General features: G+C 46.3%; 6 protein-coding genes across 6 annotated transcripts in view; 3 read left to right on the top strand and 3 right to left on the bottom strand.

The window, feature by feature from the left end:
- Positions 1–297: 297 nt before the first annotated feature.
- On the top strand, positions 298–1,357 carry MCYG_03384 (conserved hypothetical protein; the record flags this gene model as incomplete). Its single annotated transcript, XM_002847832.1, has 2 exons — positions 298–591; positions 665–1,357. The coding sequence occupies 2 exons, from the start codon at positions 298–300 to the stop codon at positions 1,355–1,357; spliced, it is 987 nt and encodes a 328-aa protein (XP_002847878.1).
- Positions 1,358–1,694: 337 nt separating this feature from the next.
- Positions 1,695–3,253, bottom strand: MCYG_03383 (allantoinase; the record flags this gene model as incomplete). Its single annotated transcript, XM_002847831.1, has 2 exons — positions 1,695–2,669; positions 2,735–3,253. 2 exons carry the CDS (start codon positions 3,251–3,253, stop codon positions 1,695–1,697), a joined length of 1,494 nt encoding a protein of 497 aa, XP_002847877.1.
- Positions 3,254–3,538: 285 nt separating this feature from the next.
- Positions 3,539–8,324, bottom strand: MCYG_03382 (UDP-glucose:glycoprotein glucosyltransferase; the record flags this gene model as incomplete). The annotated part of the gene is made up of 5 exons (XM_002847830.1): positions 3,539–6,400; positions 6,464–6,724; positions 6,783–7,656; positions 7,749–8,108; positions 8,176–8,324. The coding sequence occupies 5 exons, from the start codon at positions 8,322–8,324 to the stop codon at positions 3,539–3,541; spliced, it is 4,506 nt and encodes a 1,501-aa protein (XP_002847876.1).
- A 1,141-nt stretch (positions 8,325–9,465) lies between these two features.
- On the bottom strand, positions 9,466–10,911 carry MCYG_03381 (conserved hypothetical protein; the record flags this gene model as incomplete). Its single annotated transcript, XM_002847829.1, has 2 exons — positions 9,466–10,209; positions 10,273–10,911. The coding sequence occupies 2 exons, from the start codon at positions 10,909–10,911 to the stop codon at positions 9,466–9,468; spliced, it is 1,383 nt and encodes a 460-aa protein (XP_002847875.1).
- Positions 10,912–15,229: 4,318 nt separating this feature from the next.
- On the top strand, positions 15,230–16,147 carry MCYG_03380 (conserved hypothetical protein; the record flags this gene model as incomplete). The annotated part of the gene is made up of 1 exon (XM_002847828.1): positions 15,230–16,147. The coding sequence occupies one exon, from the start codon at positions 15,230–15,232 to the stop codon at positions 16,145–16,147; it is 918 nt and encodes a 305-aa protein (XP_002847874.1).
- Positions 16,148–17,246: 1,099 nt separating this feature from the next.
- MCYG_03379 (exosome complex exonuclease RRP40) overlaps positions 17,247–17,351 on the top strand; it is a gene marked incomplete at both ends in the record, with an annotated part of 898 nt that continues 793 nt past the window's right edge. Inside the window, one exon of the mRNA XM_002847827.1 lies at positions 17,247–17,348. Coding sequence (XP_002847873.1) covers positions 17,247–17,348 — 102 coding nt within the window. The remainder of the gene's footprint in view (positions 17,349–17,351) is intronic.

The following is a 17,351-nucleotide window of genomic DNA, read 5'->3' as shown; positions in this document are numbered from 1 at the left end:
TAATACGATTGCTCTTGGATATATTTGAGTATCAGCGACTCCTATTTCAGAGTCAGAAAGAGAGCGTGTGGAAGTAAGTGTGCTGGTTGACGCATTTGGTTCAGTATTTTGGTGGTGGGAAAAATCACCAAAAAAAGTGACGTCGTTCTTTCGATCTGCCAAAAACAACAACGTTCAATGTCATCAACTTCACACTGACGAGGCTTTCACGCAATATTTATGCGTGTAGCAACTGATTCGAACTCACTGAAGATATTTATGCCAAATACATGAATTCCAGCCTTATCTGAGCCCATAATGGTGCTATTAAAAGCTACTCCGGGCATCATCTCTGCGATCGAAGCTCTCCCTTTATCCCTACGCGAGGAGCTTTCTCTCCTTGAAACCCCTGAATTAAAGGCGCCTATATCTCATAGCCAGTTGATATTAATCGCACGGAGTTTTTCATCTCATCCCTTCAAATCGAACGAGGCCAGTGGAAAGGATAACGCCCAAGCAACAATCGCTGGGGAAGGCAGCAAGCATACGTTGAACCACCTACTTCGCGGAACAGCGCTCTATATTCCTCCTCCGCCGCCGAAACCTGCACCAGTAAGTGGCCTACGCTTATTATACTGTTTACCTATAGTTTGGTATAATGAAAATCCATTCTAACCTACCTTAGAGCCCAGAATACCTTGCTCTTAAAGCCAAATTGCTGGTGGAAGCAGAACAAAACCAATACAACAACCTGCTTCATCCACTCTCCCCATCCGAATCGAAGCGACAGCCATCCGCAATATTCGCGTCCCCCTCGGGCCGTGTACACAATGGTGCTAAACAGCCCGTATTTATGGAGAAGGAAGAGTCAGATCCAATCACTCCCTCTCTGGTGCTAAACATACTCGTCTCTATACTCTTCACTGGATTTGCTACGTACTGGGGCCTCTCTAATTTTCGAATACCCAAACTATCTACCCTATCGCCCTGGGCAACACGCCCTAGCTCTGCAACTAGCGACCCTCATGCCCATTATTACTATCCCCACGCACCTTCATCTCAACCATTTCGAGTGTTCGTTGCTCTTTTTGCTGGAATATTGGTCGGGGTTGCCGAAGTGGTTGTTTATGCATCTTATCTGCGAAAGGTAGCAAATGCGAAAGCGAAGGAGAAGGCGAAGGTAGAAAAGAAGGTGTTCATCGGGCTGGTTGAAGATCCGCATTATGATAAGGATCAAGAACCTGCAGAAGGACCTGTATCTGTTTCGTTGAAAGATGGCAAGAAAGAAGAGATCTGGGGAAAAGGCACAAATGGTGGAGCCCGAAGAAGAGTCCGCGAGAGATGGAGGGAGAACGAAAATAAGTTGGGAAATGAATAAGACGGTAAGTGATCCGCTAAATACAGCTTGAATAGGCAGAGGTTTAATATTTACGGCTATAGATAAAAGTGATATATTAAGGGCAGCACACGTGGTGCTACTTGACAGTTTGAACGTTTGGCATCATGTTGCGCCTAGTTATATAACTAAAGTATTAACCATTTTCTTTGGCAACTGGGCAATCAACTCTGCATTGGGCCTGGAATTGGCGCGGCAGCTACTGCTATACGATGGTGTCAATTGGATATTCTAATTTACTATAAGAACGGAATCAAGTTTTTCATGGAGGGCTTATTTTTAAGCGCGGACACCAGGATACATGGAGAACATTATCTGATCAGCACCGGACACCGCTGCACTCTCCATGGAAGCCCTCAGCCCGAGAGAATATCTTCCGGCCCCTCAACCAAGTTTCCCGTACGATACCTTTCATGGTCTTGCCTTGGTAAGGAGAACACTTGTTTCTGAATAACATCGTGCTTGGCTCGACCACCCATTCCGCCTCATCATCGAAAACACATACGTCCCCGTCGTAACCAACAGCCAGCGTGCCCTTCGTTTTATCGCATGATACCTGTGCAGCAGTATTGCTACAACACCACTGAGCAACCTCTTCGAGGAACGGCTTTCCTGCAGGAGTCAGGTTACTTTTATATCGCCTCTGTATCTCGGTCCATAGGATAGGCAACCCAAGCCCCACAGATGATATACCTCCCCAGGCTTCCATAAAGTCTCCAGATTTTCCATCGCCCATGCTCCCAGGAATGTGACTGGGAAGCAACTTCAAATTTGGGGTGCAAGGCGAGTGGTCGGATACTATTGTTTTTATCACCCCGTCTGAGGAATGACGCAGTAACTCATCCCAAAGCTGGTCTTGATTGGCCTTTCCTCGTATTGGAGGACAACACTTGTACCTCGTATCACCGTCGTGGATATCTTCTGCTGCAAGAGACAGGTAATGAAAACATGTTTCTGCAGTTATCTTCGCCCCTTTACCACGGGCCTCGCGGAGCAAAGGGATTGATTCAACAGCCGAAAGATGCACAATGTGTAAAGGTAAGTTTGGTGCAACATGAGAAAGTGATAGAATTTCTTGTACGGCAGTGGTCTCAAGCTTAGGAGGCCGGGATGACAAAAAGGTTGAATAAGACGTTGGAGGCTCAATGGATGCTGTGCACCCTCCATGCCCCGGGCCCGGTGACCCTTCTGGCTGGGCCATTTCAGCATGGAACATGAGAACAGTTTTCTCATCTGCCAATTTCTCCATTGCGGACTTGATATCTCCTGATGAAACTGCCGGGAACTCCTCGACCTATCATAAATTAGCACTTGATCGTCAAACCTCAATATAGGAATAACACTTTAAGGGATGCTTACACCACTGTCAATTAAAAACCCCTTGAAACCCTTCACGTTATTCTTCACTAGAGGTTTCAGCTCGGGGGCATTATTTGGAACAAGTCCTCCATAGAACCCATAGTCCACCCAGCATTGGCCCTTTGCCGCTTCAACCTTCTCCTCCAGCCACGGGACTGTCGTTGTCGGTGGTATAGAGTTCAGCGGCATATCAATGACGGTAGTAACACCACCAAATGCTGCTGCTTGAGTACCTGTATAGAAGCCCTCCCATTCCGTACGCCCAGGCTCATTTAGGTGAACATGCGCATCAACAAGGCCCGGCATAAGAATCCATGGGGAATAATCTTTATACAAAGTACTAGACCCTGAGAATTCAGATTCGGGGAGCACAGTCTTAGAAATTGAAGTTATTTTGCCCGTTGTGGCTGAAATGACAATGGTTGCCGGACTAAGAGTCCCTGAGATGATAGCCCTGGAGGAAGCCATGACAACTACTTCAATCCCCTCAAGGTTTTGTAACGAACCCCGATAATCCATGATTATAAAATGAGAAAATATGTATATCCCAAAACAAAAACAATTGTTGACTACCCTAAAAAAACACTAGAAATAGGACTTTGTATATGTATACAACTTCTTCCCGGAAGTTCAAGAAGTAACAAGAAGCTCTCGCATCGTGAGGGTCTCGTTATAAGAGCTGCACGTGATACATGCCGGACAGCGGAGGTCGCCGCCCAAAAAAAAAGGAACTTCTAAATATCAGCTGGTAAAATCTAAGAATGCATGTATAGCGAATTTTGGTTGTCAACAAGGAATGACACTTCACAGCTCATCCTTATCCGTAGCCTCCAGCTCTGGCTCTTCAGTTTCGTCATGACTTGTATGATCCGCTTCGGAGTCTTGGGCGCCAACCGTCTTTGCTAGCTGCGCAATCTCTTCATCATACACAGTCCATTCTGGCACTTGTCTTCTTGCCCTGTCAAGCTTTGGCTCTTTGGTCTGTGGGTTATTACACAAATCGATTGTTTTTGCGGTCTTGAGTGACTCGTCGGAACACCAAGTCTCACACCAAAGCCAGTCCTGGGGAAGACTCTTGATTGGAATGGAATGCTGCATATGGTTTGGTAAATCTTGGTCAAGGTTAGATAAACTGGCTGGGTCAGCGGATAAAGATTGGTATTGTCCTCTGAGCCTGTCACCAGCAGCGATGGTACGGAACCGGTTCAGGTCAACGACATAGAGAGCAGAAATGTGGTATGGCTTGCCGCGTAAGAAACGCTTCCAGTATCCTTGATTCCAGAATCTGAACCCTTCGATCTCGGTACGAGAGTCACACATTGGTGTGAAGCCATAAGGTGCTCCTTCGAGATCAAGCGAGACAAGATCATACATGTCCGTACGGACAATCTGGTCTGCATCCACGAAAATAACCTTGTCTAGAGACAAGGGGAAAAGAACATCGAGAAAGAGGATCTTGTATCCCCAAATCTCTCGTTGTTTTTCACGCTGTGGACGGAGCCAGTGTGGCCATTTGTATGTGACCATCTCATATGAAAACCCGTATTTTTCAGCTAAATGTGGAACAAACGACTTGAAAGAGGGTGACAGGAATTGCTCAATGAACCAGAATTTGACAGAATGTTTCGTGTGCTTGGTGACAGAGAGCATCATAATGTTCAGCATTCGTTCATACAAGTGGCCGCTGGCGACAGAAAAGATATTTATATCTGCATGCTTCTCCTTTTGTGTTTTTGCTACACCAGAGAAAATGCCAGAAGCGAAATTGAGTCCCTGAGAAAGGAAGTTTTTTGCTGAGCTTGGCTTGTTACCTCCATCTTCAAGAACATCATCGGACTCGTGACCCGGCTTGCGGGACAAGCGAGGGAACAGTGTCTTTCCTTGGAACGATAGCAAGGAAACTTCGTTATTATCATCTCCAGGCTTGGGGGTATAGCCCATCCCGCCGACGCTATCGAGATTAAAAATTTGTTCGCTCCTACCGGGCTTCAATGTTATCTGCCAGTGACCTGGTTGAGCCTTGAACTGGAAATAACCGAGATTGGCCATGATGATGGTATCAGTAAAATGGGGGTCTTTCTCTGTACCCAGGAGTAATTGGACTCCTCTTGGGGGTTTGTTATTAGACATATCGCGGGAATGCCCTTCAATCAAGATATGCTCAAGCTCATATATAGCATCAACATTGGTACCTTCTTTTAGGGAGCTGAGCTTTATGTTATCTAGATCATGAACCGAGTCCTTGGGAGCCACGAGCCAGGAAGGAGGTACATCCATTCCGAGATTCAATAACGCTTCCTGAGGAACTCCATGGAAAGATGCTCTTGGTTGTCGTAGTGAGCCATCATCGTGAAAGGATGGCGCAGCCTCAAGAATGTGTCTGTAAAACCTCTTCACGGGCAGTTCCTTTATGCTCTCTAGAGGGGTCAGATATATCTTCAAAGAAACACTGCTGAGATTGGACAAGACTTTCAGGATGGGAATCCATCGTTGAGCAACTTCTGTTGCAGGATCCACAGTCGCAACAATTTGAATCAACGGCGTCTCTGTGTTTGAAATAGTGATAGCCGAATGCTCACTAGCCCAGTCATTGAAAATACCAGTGCGGATCATTGGGCCGCTTTGGAAAGTTCCTTGTGGGATATCCGAAATTGTCGAAAGCGCGACCATAGATGTCAATCTTGCAAATGCTGAGTGATCACGAATTTTATCTGTCGCTTGGAGTGATCCAAGGGCCTTTACTACAGGAGTAATACGCCTAGAGCGTTCATACTGCAGTGCCAATTCCAGGTCTTGAACATCTAGAATTGTCGTCTGGTTGAGAGGTCCAATTAGTCTCCCATTCAGGAGAACATGCATGCCATTTTCAGCAACTCCTAGCTCTGAAAGCACTGACTGGACGGATGAATAATACTTCTCAGAGTTAGATGAGGTACTCTTGCTCTCGACATCCTTGTGAAGCAAAGCAATGACAGAATCGGTTTTAAGGTCACGCCCGCCATCAAGAAGACTATGAAGCCCAATGGACAGACTACCCTTCTTAGCTGGCGAGGTGGGCTTATGCAGTATCAAGATCTCCACCTCAGGGTTAGCTTTGTGGAATTCAACTGCGTTAGCCAATTGCTTTGCGCCGTGTTCATTGTCTAGATCAATGGCAAGTGCGAGTTGAGCCCATTTTTCAATGGTAGAACCGCTTTTCCCAGGTATCCGAGGAATTTTATTAAATGCATCCGTATGTTTAGTATAAGCATCGTTAATACTCTTCACTGTTATGTCGCTTGCGTCCTCAGGGACAATCATTGGGTTGCACTTTGGAGATGCATCTTCCAAGTAAAAGCTAGGAAGCCACACATCCTCCTTGTAGGCGCCTTCGTAAATACGTCGCTGCATACCCTGCACATCTTTGAAAAGCCTGTCAATCAGGAAGTGGATCCAATTTTCCCCCCGTTCAAGAGGGATGGCATTGGCAAACATAGGCGGATTCTCCCCATCAGCAGCCAGCCGTTTGAGGTAGTCTTTTGATTTCGAAATGACAGCATCCAACTCGGTGGACTTCACAACGTCTTCGAACAAAATTGCGGATCGATCATCATTCAACACTCTGCCTTTTATAGCCGTCTCGAAATCAGCTTTGCTTGGTAAAGCGAATTTCTGAGCTGAGTATATCTGGAAAGATGTTAGAACGTTTTGTAGTTTCGACGGCAGTCGTTATGTAGTATTATAACAAACCTCAGTAAAGTAGCTGAAAACAGCTTCTAATCCATAAGCATCCTGCAGATAGTAGGCAATCTTCGCTTGCTCCCTAGAAAGCTCGCTGCGCTGCAGTGGAACCAACCCAAACCTAATGGGGACCTTATTCAAGACAAACGCTTGTATCTCCTCGACAAACAGTGTAATATCTTCTTTATTAGCCAAGTCTAACGGTAACACGACGTTATGAACTTCACGGCGGAGTTCATGGAACTGGCCCGGATATGTAGGTTGCAGGAGCTATATATCATAAGCACGTCTTCTGTTGAAGGTCTGTGTAATAATCAACTAGACTTACCGTGGTGACCTCGTCTGACCACTCTTCATAACGTGGATCCTTTTCTAAATCATTCAACCAGATTATAACGCCCCCTCCTTCAATGTCATCACGATAGTCAAACCGCTGACTTCCTTGCACAGTCTGAGCCTTTGAAATGACAGGATTAGACAGGAGTTTGACGGCTTCTTGCGCTGATAACCCAAGCTCATTGAGTGAGTTCATGAGTTTTCGCTCTTGTCTTAAATGGGCCAAAAGTGAAAAAGCATCAATATTTCGAGGAGACATCTGTACTCCATTAATCCACATGCTGTTTATACCAGGCTGTAGTCCCTCTCCTCTGTTTTCTCGATATTCAGTGAGAAACTCCGAGGTAGCATTGAAGGCAGCGATTGTCTTTGAGTGCCTAGGGAAATCATCTGATAACTTGACCAGAGTATCAAATGGGTCATCACTATTCATGACAAAGCTAGCTGCATTCAATCCAAGGCTTGACACTTCGGATGACGAGAGGGGTTCCAAGTCAGCGGTAGGGCTTTCAGCTAGACCGTCAGCGGCCAATGTTGGCTTCGTGTCTGGGGCACTCTGTTTAGAGTCTCCTTTTTCTTCAGTGCGGTCATCGATCATGATGTAATCGGTACGCTTTAGAGAAAGCTCTACACCATATCCACTAACGAAGAGTGGTTTTGCTGGGCCAGAAGCGGTCGTTGAAGGTCGATAACGGACCCTGTACGAGATCTCACCATCTCTGGCTCTCTTGCTGACTGCCTTGTGAAACTCGCCGAATAAAGGCGAAGTAATGTCTGCGTATAAAACTAATGATTGCTGGCTCTCTTCTTCATCACCGTTTGAAACAGCAAGCACACGATCAAAAGGCAGCAACTTCTCAAGTGACCTAAAAGCATGCCCGTTAGCAGTGTTTCAACCATTTCTCATCATTCCTCTGCCCGTTATTTTTTGCTCTTTAACAAATCACGACTCACGCACTCGTCCCTTCCAGCAATTAAAGGCTGCTGGGCATGCTCTAAAGTAGGCGAGCAATATTGAGATCCGTCATAATGAGCCCAAACCTGACACACCGCATCCTGCGCCGCCATCAACGAATTTTCAACCGAGGAGTTATAGTACTGGTAGTGTGCCTGGATTCGAGGCGCAGTAGACCGAATTGACAGCGCAAATTTAAACGACGACAAGGCAACTGGGTCCGTAACATGGCCATCTTCGCTAAGCACCTGGATGAACTGTTCGTAGAGGTCTTTCTCCGTCGTGGCATCCGCAAATCTACCGTCAGCTATGCGGTCGAGGAGGGGGAAATAGGACGTCGAATTCTCTTCAGCCGCTGTCTCCCTGGTATTATATGTCAGTAAAGAGCCATGTAACATGAATTCGGGGTGCTTCGATCTAGCCAGCTTACAAGAGTTCCATTAGGTATGGAGCCGAATGGAACGAAGCACTCAAGGCCACGTTGACCGACGAGCTGGCTTGAGATACATTGGGAAAAAGCACAAGACTAGCTAGGAATAGATTCAATGGCCGGAGAGGCCATGGTTTCGTAAACGACATTATCACCGTGTTGAGATTCCAGCTCTGTGCATATGGGAATGAATGGTTGGTTGAACTGCTGAAGGTAGCCTGGAGCTTCAGATTCCCTATTTCTCTAGTAGATGCATATTCTAGAGGGAATACCGAGCCGTCATGGAAGCCTGGCAGGGCTTGCTAAACGAATTGGCGATGCAGTTGGTTGTTGTTTATTATTTACTGCTGTTCACCTTCAGGCCACATTTCGTGTTTCTTTACATCATCAACACTAAAACATCAAGTTAATATACATAAGATGATGGCAGCGAAACTAGGATTAAATAATTATATTATAATACGTATGCCGCACTTCATATCTGTATTAGCTACTAATGAAGTGTCTTTAGCGATTATAAATTAACAGTAACACTTTTTTCAATCGCTGAGGGCACAGAGAGTACAGTCGGTCAGCCAGGCTTTCAAGCATCGAAGCGTACATCCAGTAGAGAGGCAAAAGAAATAAGGGAAAAAAGCACACAGGGGGCACCAAACATCCAGCTCAAGATAAAACACTAAAGAGCAGAGGCATTAGAAGCCATAGTTAGAACAGATACAAGAATCGAATCCCCCAATTGGGGCCTATTGCCTGCAAAGAATTGCCGTCGGGTTGGGTATGGAAAAAGTGAGTATTTGGTTAACCTGTGGGCGAGGATAGGGTATTCGGGTTTTGGTTCGTTTGTTGGATACGATCGCGAGATAGGCTTAAGAGGTAAATATCAAAGAATCCTTTAATCTTCCGAGCGCCGTTTGTGTAAAAAGACAAGGGGGAAATAACAAGAAACCGGTTCTCTTTCATTCCTGACCTGGTAAAGAGAGTCGTGCCGAGTCGTTTGTGGCGAAGACCTGGGAGAGGGAGAGGGAGGAAGGAAATTGGTTGCCAGATAGTAGTCTGGTGACTTGCGATATTGGTGGTAGTAGAAGATTTCGGCTGTTAAAAGTCTGCCAGGTCGAAAAAGAAATGAAACGAGAGGATGGTGTCACGGAAATTATGTATGCGAATGGGGTATCGTTGAAGTTATCCGGAAGGGTAAAAAGAAAAGAAAAGAAAAGAGGCTGCTGAGTGGCGGAGAAATGACACGTAGAGAAAATTCGTGAAAATTCGTTCAAAGGGCGATTGCATGTGCTCTCACTCAGTAGCTTGTCTGAGCTTGTGTGCATTCTTTGCCTCCCACTGCTTTCTCTGTTGTTTGAATTTGTCTGGGTCGAAGGTTGGCTCGTCGGTCATGGACAAGCTGCGCATGGTTTCCCTGAGGAGACCAGAAGACTTAATCTTCTTAACGGTGTTTGGTCGTTTTGACGGTTCTTTTGCCGCTTCTCTAAGGTCACCACGGGATTTTAGTTTCTTGATTTCCCGCGCAATTCTCTCTAGAGTCGATCCATTCGAGCCCTTGGCCTGTGTGTTTTGAGACAGAGGGGTGGAGGGTTTTGTAGAGTTTTTGGAGCTGCTAGAGGAACTCCCACTTGTGGATGGGCGTTCGGATGATGTGAAGCTAATTCCAGAGTCGACTTTTCTTCCTTTGCGCTGTCCTGCTTCGGTTTCTGCAAAGTGTTGGCAACCGGTGACTTCAGAGCATTCGTTGATGATATTATTGGCTAGATTGAGGTAGCTATCAATCATGCCTCTGGCTACAGGCCAGCCGGTCTTCTCGCCTGGCCGTCTGTCTTGCTCGATGACAGGTTTTAGTACCTGGACTCCCTTTTTCTCGAAGGAGGAAATGTAGTCGTAGAAACGCATTCGATGGTCCAGCAACAGCTTTCCATTAAGATGTGGAGTGGGCGGCCTGGAATCCAGCGGAGGGAAAAGAGTGTTCAACAATGCGATACAGTTGTATCTGTTGAATGGAGTGAGAAGCATCTCATTGACCAGAGCCTGTAACACGTTTTAGCAGTCAAAACTAGAATATATAATGCTGAAGGGGCACCATTAACATACCCAATATCTGATGCGGAGGTATACTTGAGTGTAGAGGGCAATAACGTCTCTCTCCTTCCTTTCTATGGCCTTGACCCACGCGAGGACACCTGGATACCGTCTCGAGAGCTCCAGTCTCTCGCTGTCGGTTCCGGTGAGCCCCAGTCTGTCAAACGCATTGACGACCTCTCTTTTGCGGCGGTTCTCGAGGTCTCTGAGGTAATCTAGCGCAGTCAGAGCCTGAGGGAAATCCACATCTTCCAGTACGGGTGGGAAAGACCGCCGAACAAAAGAGGTGATGAAGCTGGGCGGAAGAGAAGCTGGCTGCGAGGGTAGCTGCGCTATCTGGGCCATCATCTGGGCCTTGAACCTAGCAGCGGTGTCTGACATGGCAGAGTCGCTTGATCCGTGTTTCTCATGACGTGAAGAAGGTGCAGAACTGGTTGGAGACGGAGTTGTCGGAGCTCGAGAGAAAGCAGAGCCAGTCAAGCTAGGGGATATGCTGGACAGATCTGCCGTCCGGGGAGAAGAGTTGAGAGTGTACATGGTGCGCAGAGGGATCTCATAGCTGCCGGGATATGCCAGTAGGTGCTCCAGGATCCATGGCAGAGCAGCTCCCTCGCTGCCGCTAGAGGAGAAGCTCGAGTTCTGGCTGCTCATGATGCACCAGCTTCTTAGAGGTATCGTGTAGATGTCCTTCGCCCTGAGGGAGAGAGGAAAGAAGAAGAAGAAGACGAAAGACTAAGGCCACGCGAGGCGTGTTAAAAGGATGCGTGAACAGGCCGATCTCCCTGCTGCAGTGGAAGAGATGGCTTGTTTCTGGCGTTTGCAAGACAGGCGCGCGCGCTGTCTCTTGTGTGTGTTGACAGGATGTTGGTGGAAGTTGTTTTTCTTTTTCGTTATTTGTTTACTTGGTTCGCTTGTGTCCTCCCCAAACCAGTCATCCTCATATCTCGATCATCCAACAACACCCACAACCAACAAGCGCGAATCAAGAACCAGGAAGACGGGCCTGACCGGAGCCTGGAAGAAGAGGGTGGAGAGGAGGGTGGAAGAGGATGAGGGTAAACAAAGCTCCAAAAGAAATGGAAAAAAGGTCAGCGGACGTCCAGATCAAGGCTAATATCAACTGCTAACAAGGAAGAATGACAAGATAAATCCGGGCCCTGGCTCGATACGCAGAGAAAGGAAATGAAAAGAAAAGAAAAAAGAGAAAAGAAAATCAATAGTCAAACCGGCGACTCCTCTAATGACCTCTTTCTTTACTTCCCTGACGAAGCAGAAAGCAGAGGGAAGAAGAGAAGAAAACGACAACACAGAAGGGAGACGAAAGGCAAGATAAAAGGCGAGTTATGAGATCGAGTCGTCACATTCACTGTCCCACCCCCGAGACATCTAGATCCACTGCTAATAACAAGCGCTGTAAGATGTATATTATATTTCTTTTACATGCAGGACGGAGAGAGTACGTGGGGACTACGAAACCCCAGGGCGCCACACTTTACTCCGTACTTTTATAGATCGGATCCTCCTTATTATACATGACTTTCTACTTGGCTTTCCCAACGGGCTGGCTCGTTAGTCGAAACATCCTGGGAACATCCAAGAACGCTGCTGTTCTGATAGTGCACATCATCTTTGCTAACGGAGTATGTATACGGAGTACATACATATCTTTATCTGCGAAAAGGGGGTTGCTCGACATGCAGGAACTCTCCTCTGTGGGCTGGAGGATGTATCTTTCTTCTTTCTTTCTTTTTTTTTTCTTCTTACAGGTACGTACTCGCCTCGTCTGCACTACTTTATGTACGATGTAGGACTTGAGACCTGTTGGAAAAGGCTACTTTTTGTATTTGGCTTTATGCATCTATCCCAGCCTCTGTGCCCCAGTTGGATTTTTGCAGCCCGGAGATGTTTTTTTTTTAATCTTATAGTTATGGAGGACCCCGAACCCTTAGGAGGGTTTATATATCGTGCTGCCCAGCTAATAAATACGTATACGATATCAGATATGCCATCCTTGGAAATTTCAGGAGCTGGTCATATTTTAGCAAATCTAACCCCCATATCGAACAGCGGTTCAGGGATCTTCGTCGTTTGTGTATATGGAGATTTAAGTTGGGAAAAATAATAATTTTTCGCGATATGATGGGCCCTTTTTTCCTCTTTTCTCCCTATGAGCGACCTACCCCTGGCATGCTCTTCCTGGTTTGTACGCTTACTTATTAGTGCCTGCAGGTTGACCGCGTCTCTGCTGTACACTTGTCCTCCCGCAAGTCGGCGCACTTATTCTCCTTGGTCAAATAGTCAAAAAGTCCGATGGGATGTGGCTTTTTTTTCCCGTGAAGACGCAAGGCCATCTTCAAAATTACACCAGCGTCCGCAACAATTGGCAAACACCTTCTTGTGCCTCTTGGGGCTGTCCATCTTCCGCCAGTTAATACAGCCAGAAGCCGTCGGTGGACATGACGATATGGGTACGCTCGATCCTGTTATCCGTCTTGGCGTCTGCGTCCTGTGAGCAGTTTGGTATGGTCTGAGAAGGGGGGAAAACGGGATCTCCATATCAGATTCATACATGAACGCAATGCATTCCGTTTGTGTCGAGTTATACCAGCCAGGCTGGTTTAGCCTGTCAGGCTAGGGTCGCCGCCTAGTTGCAGGTAAACGGATTTCTCCTCCACTCAGAACAAAGCCGATTTTCAAGATACGAACAACCCCCCATCGTTATACTTTCCGCTCACACCCCGTTGAAAGATGAGCTCTCAGTTTTTATTTCACTCTTCTTACTTTTGCCATGGGAATGGGATCGTAAGACTCCGCGCCCAATGATATGGTGCATCGGGTCCCAAGAGAAAGTATGGGAAAGAAAAGAAAGGAAGAAAAGAGGCGGATGTGCGAATCACAGTGGTAGACCGTCAGATCGAGGCGTGGGTTCGAACCTTAGTGAGAAAAAAGAAGAGAAGATGGACCGAAAATGTGGCAGATCAGATTTGTGACAGTTAACACCTGTATCTATATCTCCACATCCTCCGTGGCGCCTGAATTCGATAAATTTCAACCAAAGCCTTATACACGCTCCCCCACGGCAAGATACAAATTAACATGACATCGACAGCATATTTATAGCACTTGTCAGATCGCTTAGATAGCTATGCAGCGTGCAGCACTCGGCAAATGTGCTTATATTTAAATCTATTGCCCCAGAAGGAGAGGCTAAAAGGAAAAAAAAAAAAGGGCGTGACAAACCCTGGTCGATGGCTTCCGCCTCTGTCTCTCTTTCTTCTGCTCCTCTCCTGGCTGGACTTGAGGCTTTAGCCTCTTCGCCAACGGTTTCTTCGGAGGCATATCCATGCCATCGAGTAGCGAAACGGCTTTTGGGTTTAACGCACAGAGCTCGATGTAGTATTTGATCAAACAGCTAATCAATATTGGGAAAGCTCACGTCTCGGCTTCACGCTAGAACACCTCCACGGCACGCCGAAGAAAAAAACGTACCCGCCAGATCAACACGAGGGAGGCGATCAGCGATGCCAAATGAACGAATAATGGGGAAGAATTCTCAGACAGAGGTCTCCAAAATGAACCTCATGCCCCAGTCATCAAACGTCAATTGGGAGATCAAGAGCGGAAATGGTTTTATACTTGTCGGTAAACAGTTCCTTACCCATGTTGACCATCCTGGAACGCACAAGGGAAGATCCAGAACATCCTTGTGGGCTGGGCGAAACCGATGCTGTGAGAAAGAGACCCCCCCATCCAGCTTCCTGCACCCTGACTTGAATGCATATAAAAGTCAGCTGCTATTGTCTAACCCCCCCCCTTCTTGTGTGGCGATCACCACTGCTGTCAATAGCGTCTTAAATCGTCAGTCTACCCAAAGGAGGTGCTCAGATAGATGAATTGGAGAACAGGTTTCCCATGTCGGTTCGTTCTCGCTGGCGAAAATAGGCGCACTAAATAAGTCAAGTTGCATAAGCATATACGCGAAGGATGATAACTGGGTTCACGCTTGATCATCCAGAACAGCGTGGACAACTCGCAAAGCCAGTACTAGCTGTTGCTCTGGCTGCACATCACAACTAGTGCCCTGTATCAGGCAAGCCACCACTTCCAGAGAACGCAAAGAACATCCCCACGGCAAGACAGCCAACCATGGTACTGCTCTTTATCCATGTTTATTCCCCTCATATATATGCTGGATACTTCGATGTATATTCCAGTACTCCGTATGTATCTGAATTCCATCCTTTCTTCTCGAAATCAAATAGAAAAATCTTCGCAATGTCCACTTTCTGTATATCACGTGGTGTTATCCACTTTGGGACGTCCCGTGACTTTTGCCTTGTGCATCTCGAAATCATGAAATTTGGAAAGATTAAAAAACACGATCTTCATCCCGCTGGAAAACCGAATGATATCAAGTATATCGTCATATTATTAGTATATACACTTAACAGGCTGGGGGAGTGACGAAAGACCTGCATCGGAAAAGGCGCCCGTCAGTGGAAATGGAGGCTGGACACCTTAGTTTTGGTAGGTCACAGGGCGGCCACCAGGGAAGTTTTGCCCAGCTTCACTGGCTATACGGGATATTTTTTCTTTTCTTTTTTTTCCCTCTCAAGGTTGGCCAAATCCATATCACTGACATGTCCAAATTTTAGTGACGCTTGATGTGTTCACATCAGAAAGGTTGATATCTTGTCCACCTTGATAGCTTCAATTTTCCCCTCTTAGACTGGGTTTGAAAACCAGCATCCTGTATGCAGAGATGGGGGTAGATCTCTGTCGGATCAAACATTATATCCCAGCCAGTTACAGTCAAAACCATGCCTTTTCCACAGACCCATACCATTGTTTATTTTTACTTTCTCTAGATGTCTAACGCTTTTCATCTCATGATCATGGCAGGTATGATGGAAGCCCACTTGCAGTGGTGCGGTTGAAGAAGGATGACTCCCTATCCTTGGAGAGGAGGATGCAAATTGCTATAGAATTTGGGTATAATAATACCGCTTTCCTATACGAGCCATTTTACATGGAGAAAATTGGCAAAAATGTTCGAAAATTGGAGCTTTTCGGTGCGACAAAGGCGCACAAGCCTTTGGCCTTCGAGGCCATTCTAGGCGTTGCGTTGTACATATTCCAGGAGAATCCTCTCAACTCAACAACACCGGTACCTAGTCCGCGTGGGGGCACAGAAGCAGACAAATCCGCATCTGCAGCCTTTTTGGAATGCTTTATCCAGTGCGATGACTTGGTATTTCGCGCCGAGTATGATCCCTTACGTCAGGTAGGAGTCCTGCTGATGCCGCACAATATCCACATACATGGTCGAGAAACGAAAAAGGACGAGATACTCGCCATCCAACCAAGCCTCTCCAATGCGGAGGATGTGAGGAAGCTGAGGGCTTCGTACCCTATTATGTCGATCGCTACTGGAGTTACTTATACCTTGGTGGACTTCACTAACAGCCCTAACCTTCTCAACCTTCTGGAAGCCGGTGAACCGCCGACACCCGAACTTGATACGAGCTGGAAACAGAGGGCCGTTGATGAATCGATGGTCCACCGCCACTACGGTGCGGTGTACTTTGTCCAAGACGAAGCCGATTTCACTGAGGAACCTTACATCACCAGTCTCCATGTACGGGTGATCCAGGACAGTGTTGAACAGACTGCGACTGCCGGCGCCTGTTCCACCCTTGCAGCATACTTGGCGCTGCAGAAGGGAGGAAATAATTCAAGCCATGCATTTGCGATGAAGCAAACCACCACAACGGGCCGATCGAGCCAACTGTGCTTACAGATCGGGCTGGATGAGAACGGCACAAGCGTTAAGCGGATCGTTCTCTCTGGACGTTGTACCCTGATCAGTCGAGGTACATTAATGTAGAAGAGAACCACGCACCCACTACATCCATAACCCTGTCTTATCCATGTATATACATATACGGCCTCCTCATTTCCATATATCCGTGCGTTACTTCTCTGACGTTTGCCCCTTGTCCTCTGGCAATGCCACTGTTCCTCGATCTGTTCCTACATGCATATAAGTAACAATACGGTTCGTTCATCGTATATTAATATTTCTGTATAAATATTTACATGGGTCGAACTATTTTGCAAAAGTTAATATGGATCATGCATATAATTTCTGCGAAGGCAAACCCGCCGCTGCCTCTTGCCACCATCTACTCCAGACATAGCACGGACAGAGTGCCCCGTACAAGATCACTTTGGACGGAAGGCTGATACACCCCTAACAGCAATTCTAGAAGACAAGCCTATACACTTTGAAGAAGCTGTGTTTATAATTTATCTCGTACAATTTTTCGCTTGTAGGGGGTTGTTGGTACCAATAGTTCATACACGAGCAGTTCCAATAAGATACCTATGTTATCACCATCTTAGCAAGGATCATAAGGACAAACACATATGTTATCATATGCCAGCCTATAGAACCTATATAGAACCTATACATATATCACTCCTCGTTCTCCTTTTATTTGAAACTCGAGTCTCAGGAACTACTACACTTTAAACAAGTCACACTTGAGTACTCCGTAGTTCAAAGGCGCAAGGGATCATGCTTTAGGCCTGCTTGCAGAACTCATAATAGGTAAGGGTCATCTATCTTCCATTCACTCTTGTACCTTGGCCCTGTATACTCTGTGACAGTTCCTCTCATCGTTTTCAAACAAACATGAAACACTCTCTTAACGTCTATAACCATAACTATATCACGTGATGTTATCGATAAGATAACTACCTGGTCATGAAAACACAGAAAAAAAAAGCGACTTTGCGACGTTTTAACGGGATGACATTTCGGTTCTTTTTCTTTTTTTAAAACAGCACTTATTACAACCATCTATCTTGATCAAACTGTCCGTGTTGCAAATCCGATTGATTAAATTCTATTAATAAAAAATTAGTTATAGAATACCGTTGCCGAGGCGATCGGCCAGTGTGCCCTCCAGTGTCATCTAGATATGGCATCACCAACAATCATCCTCCCCGGAGACACACTGCAATTATCACAGCCCAATGCTCCTAAATTAGGACCGATCTTCATCTATGTCATCACAGGCCCAGTC

The sequence above is a fragment of the Microsporum canis genome, genomic scaffold (genome assembly GCF_000151145.1).
Source record: "Microsporum canis CBS 113480 supercont1.3 genomic scaffold, whole genome shotgun sequence".
Lineage (NCBI taxonomy): Eukaryota > Fungi > Ascomycota > Eurotiomycetes > Onygenales > Arthrodermataceae > Microsporum > Microsporum canis.
The sequence above is the reverse complement of the archived record's forward strand: the minus strand, read 5'-3'. Positions and strand labels throughout refer to the sequence as shown.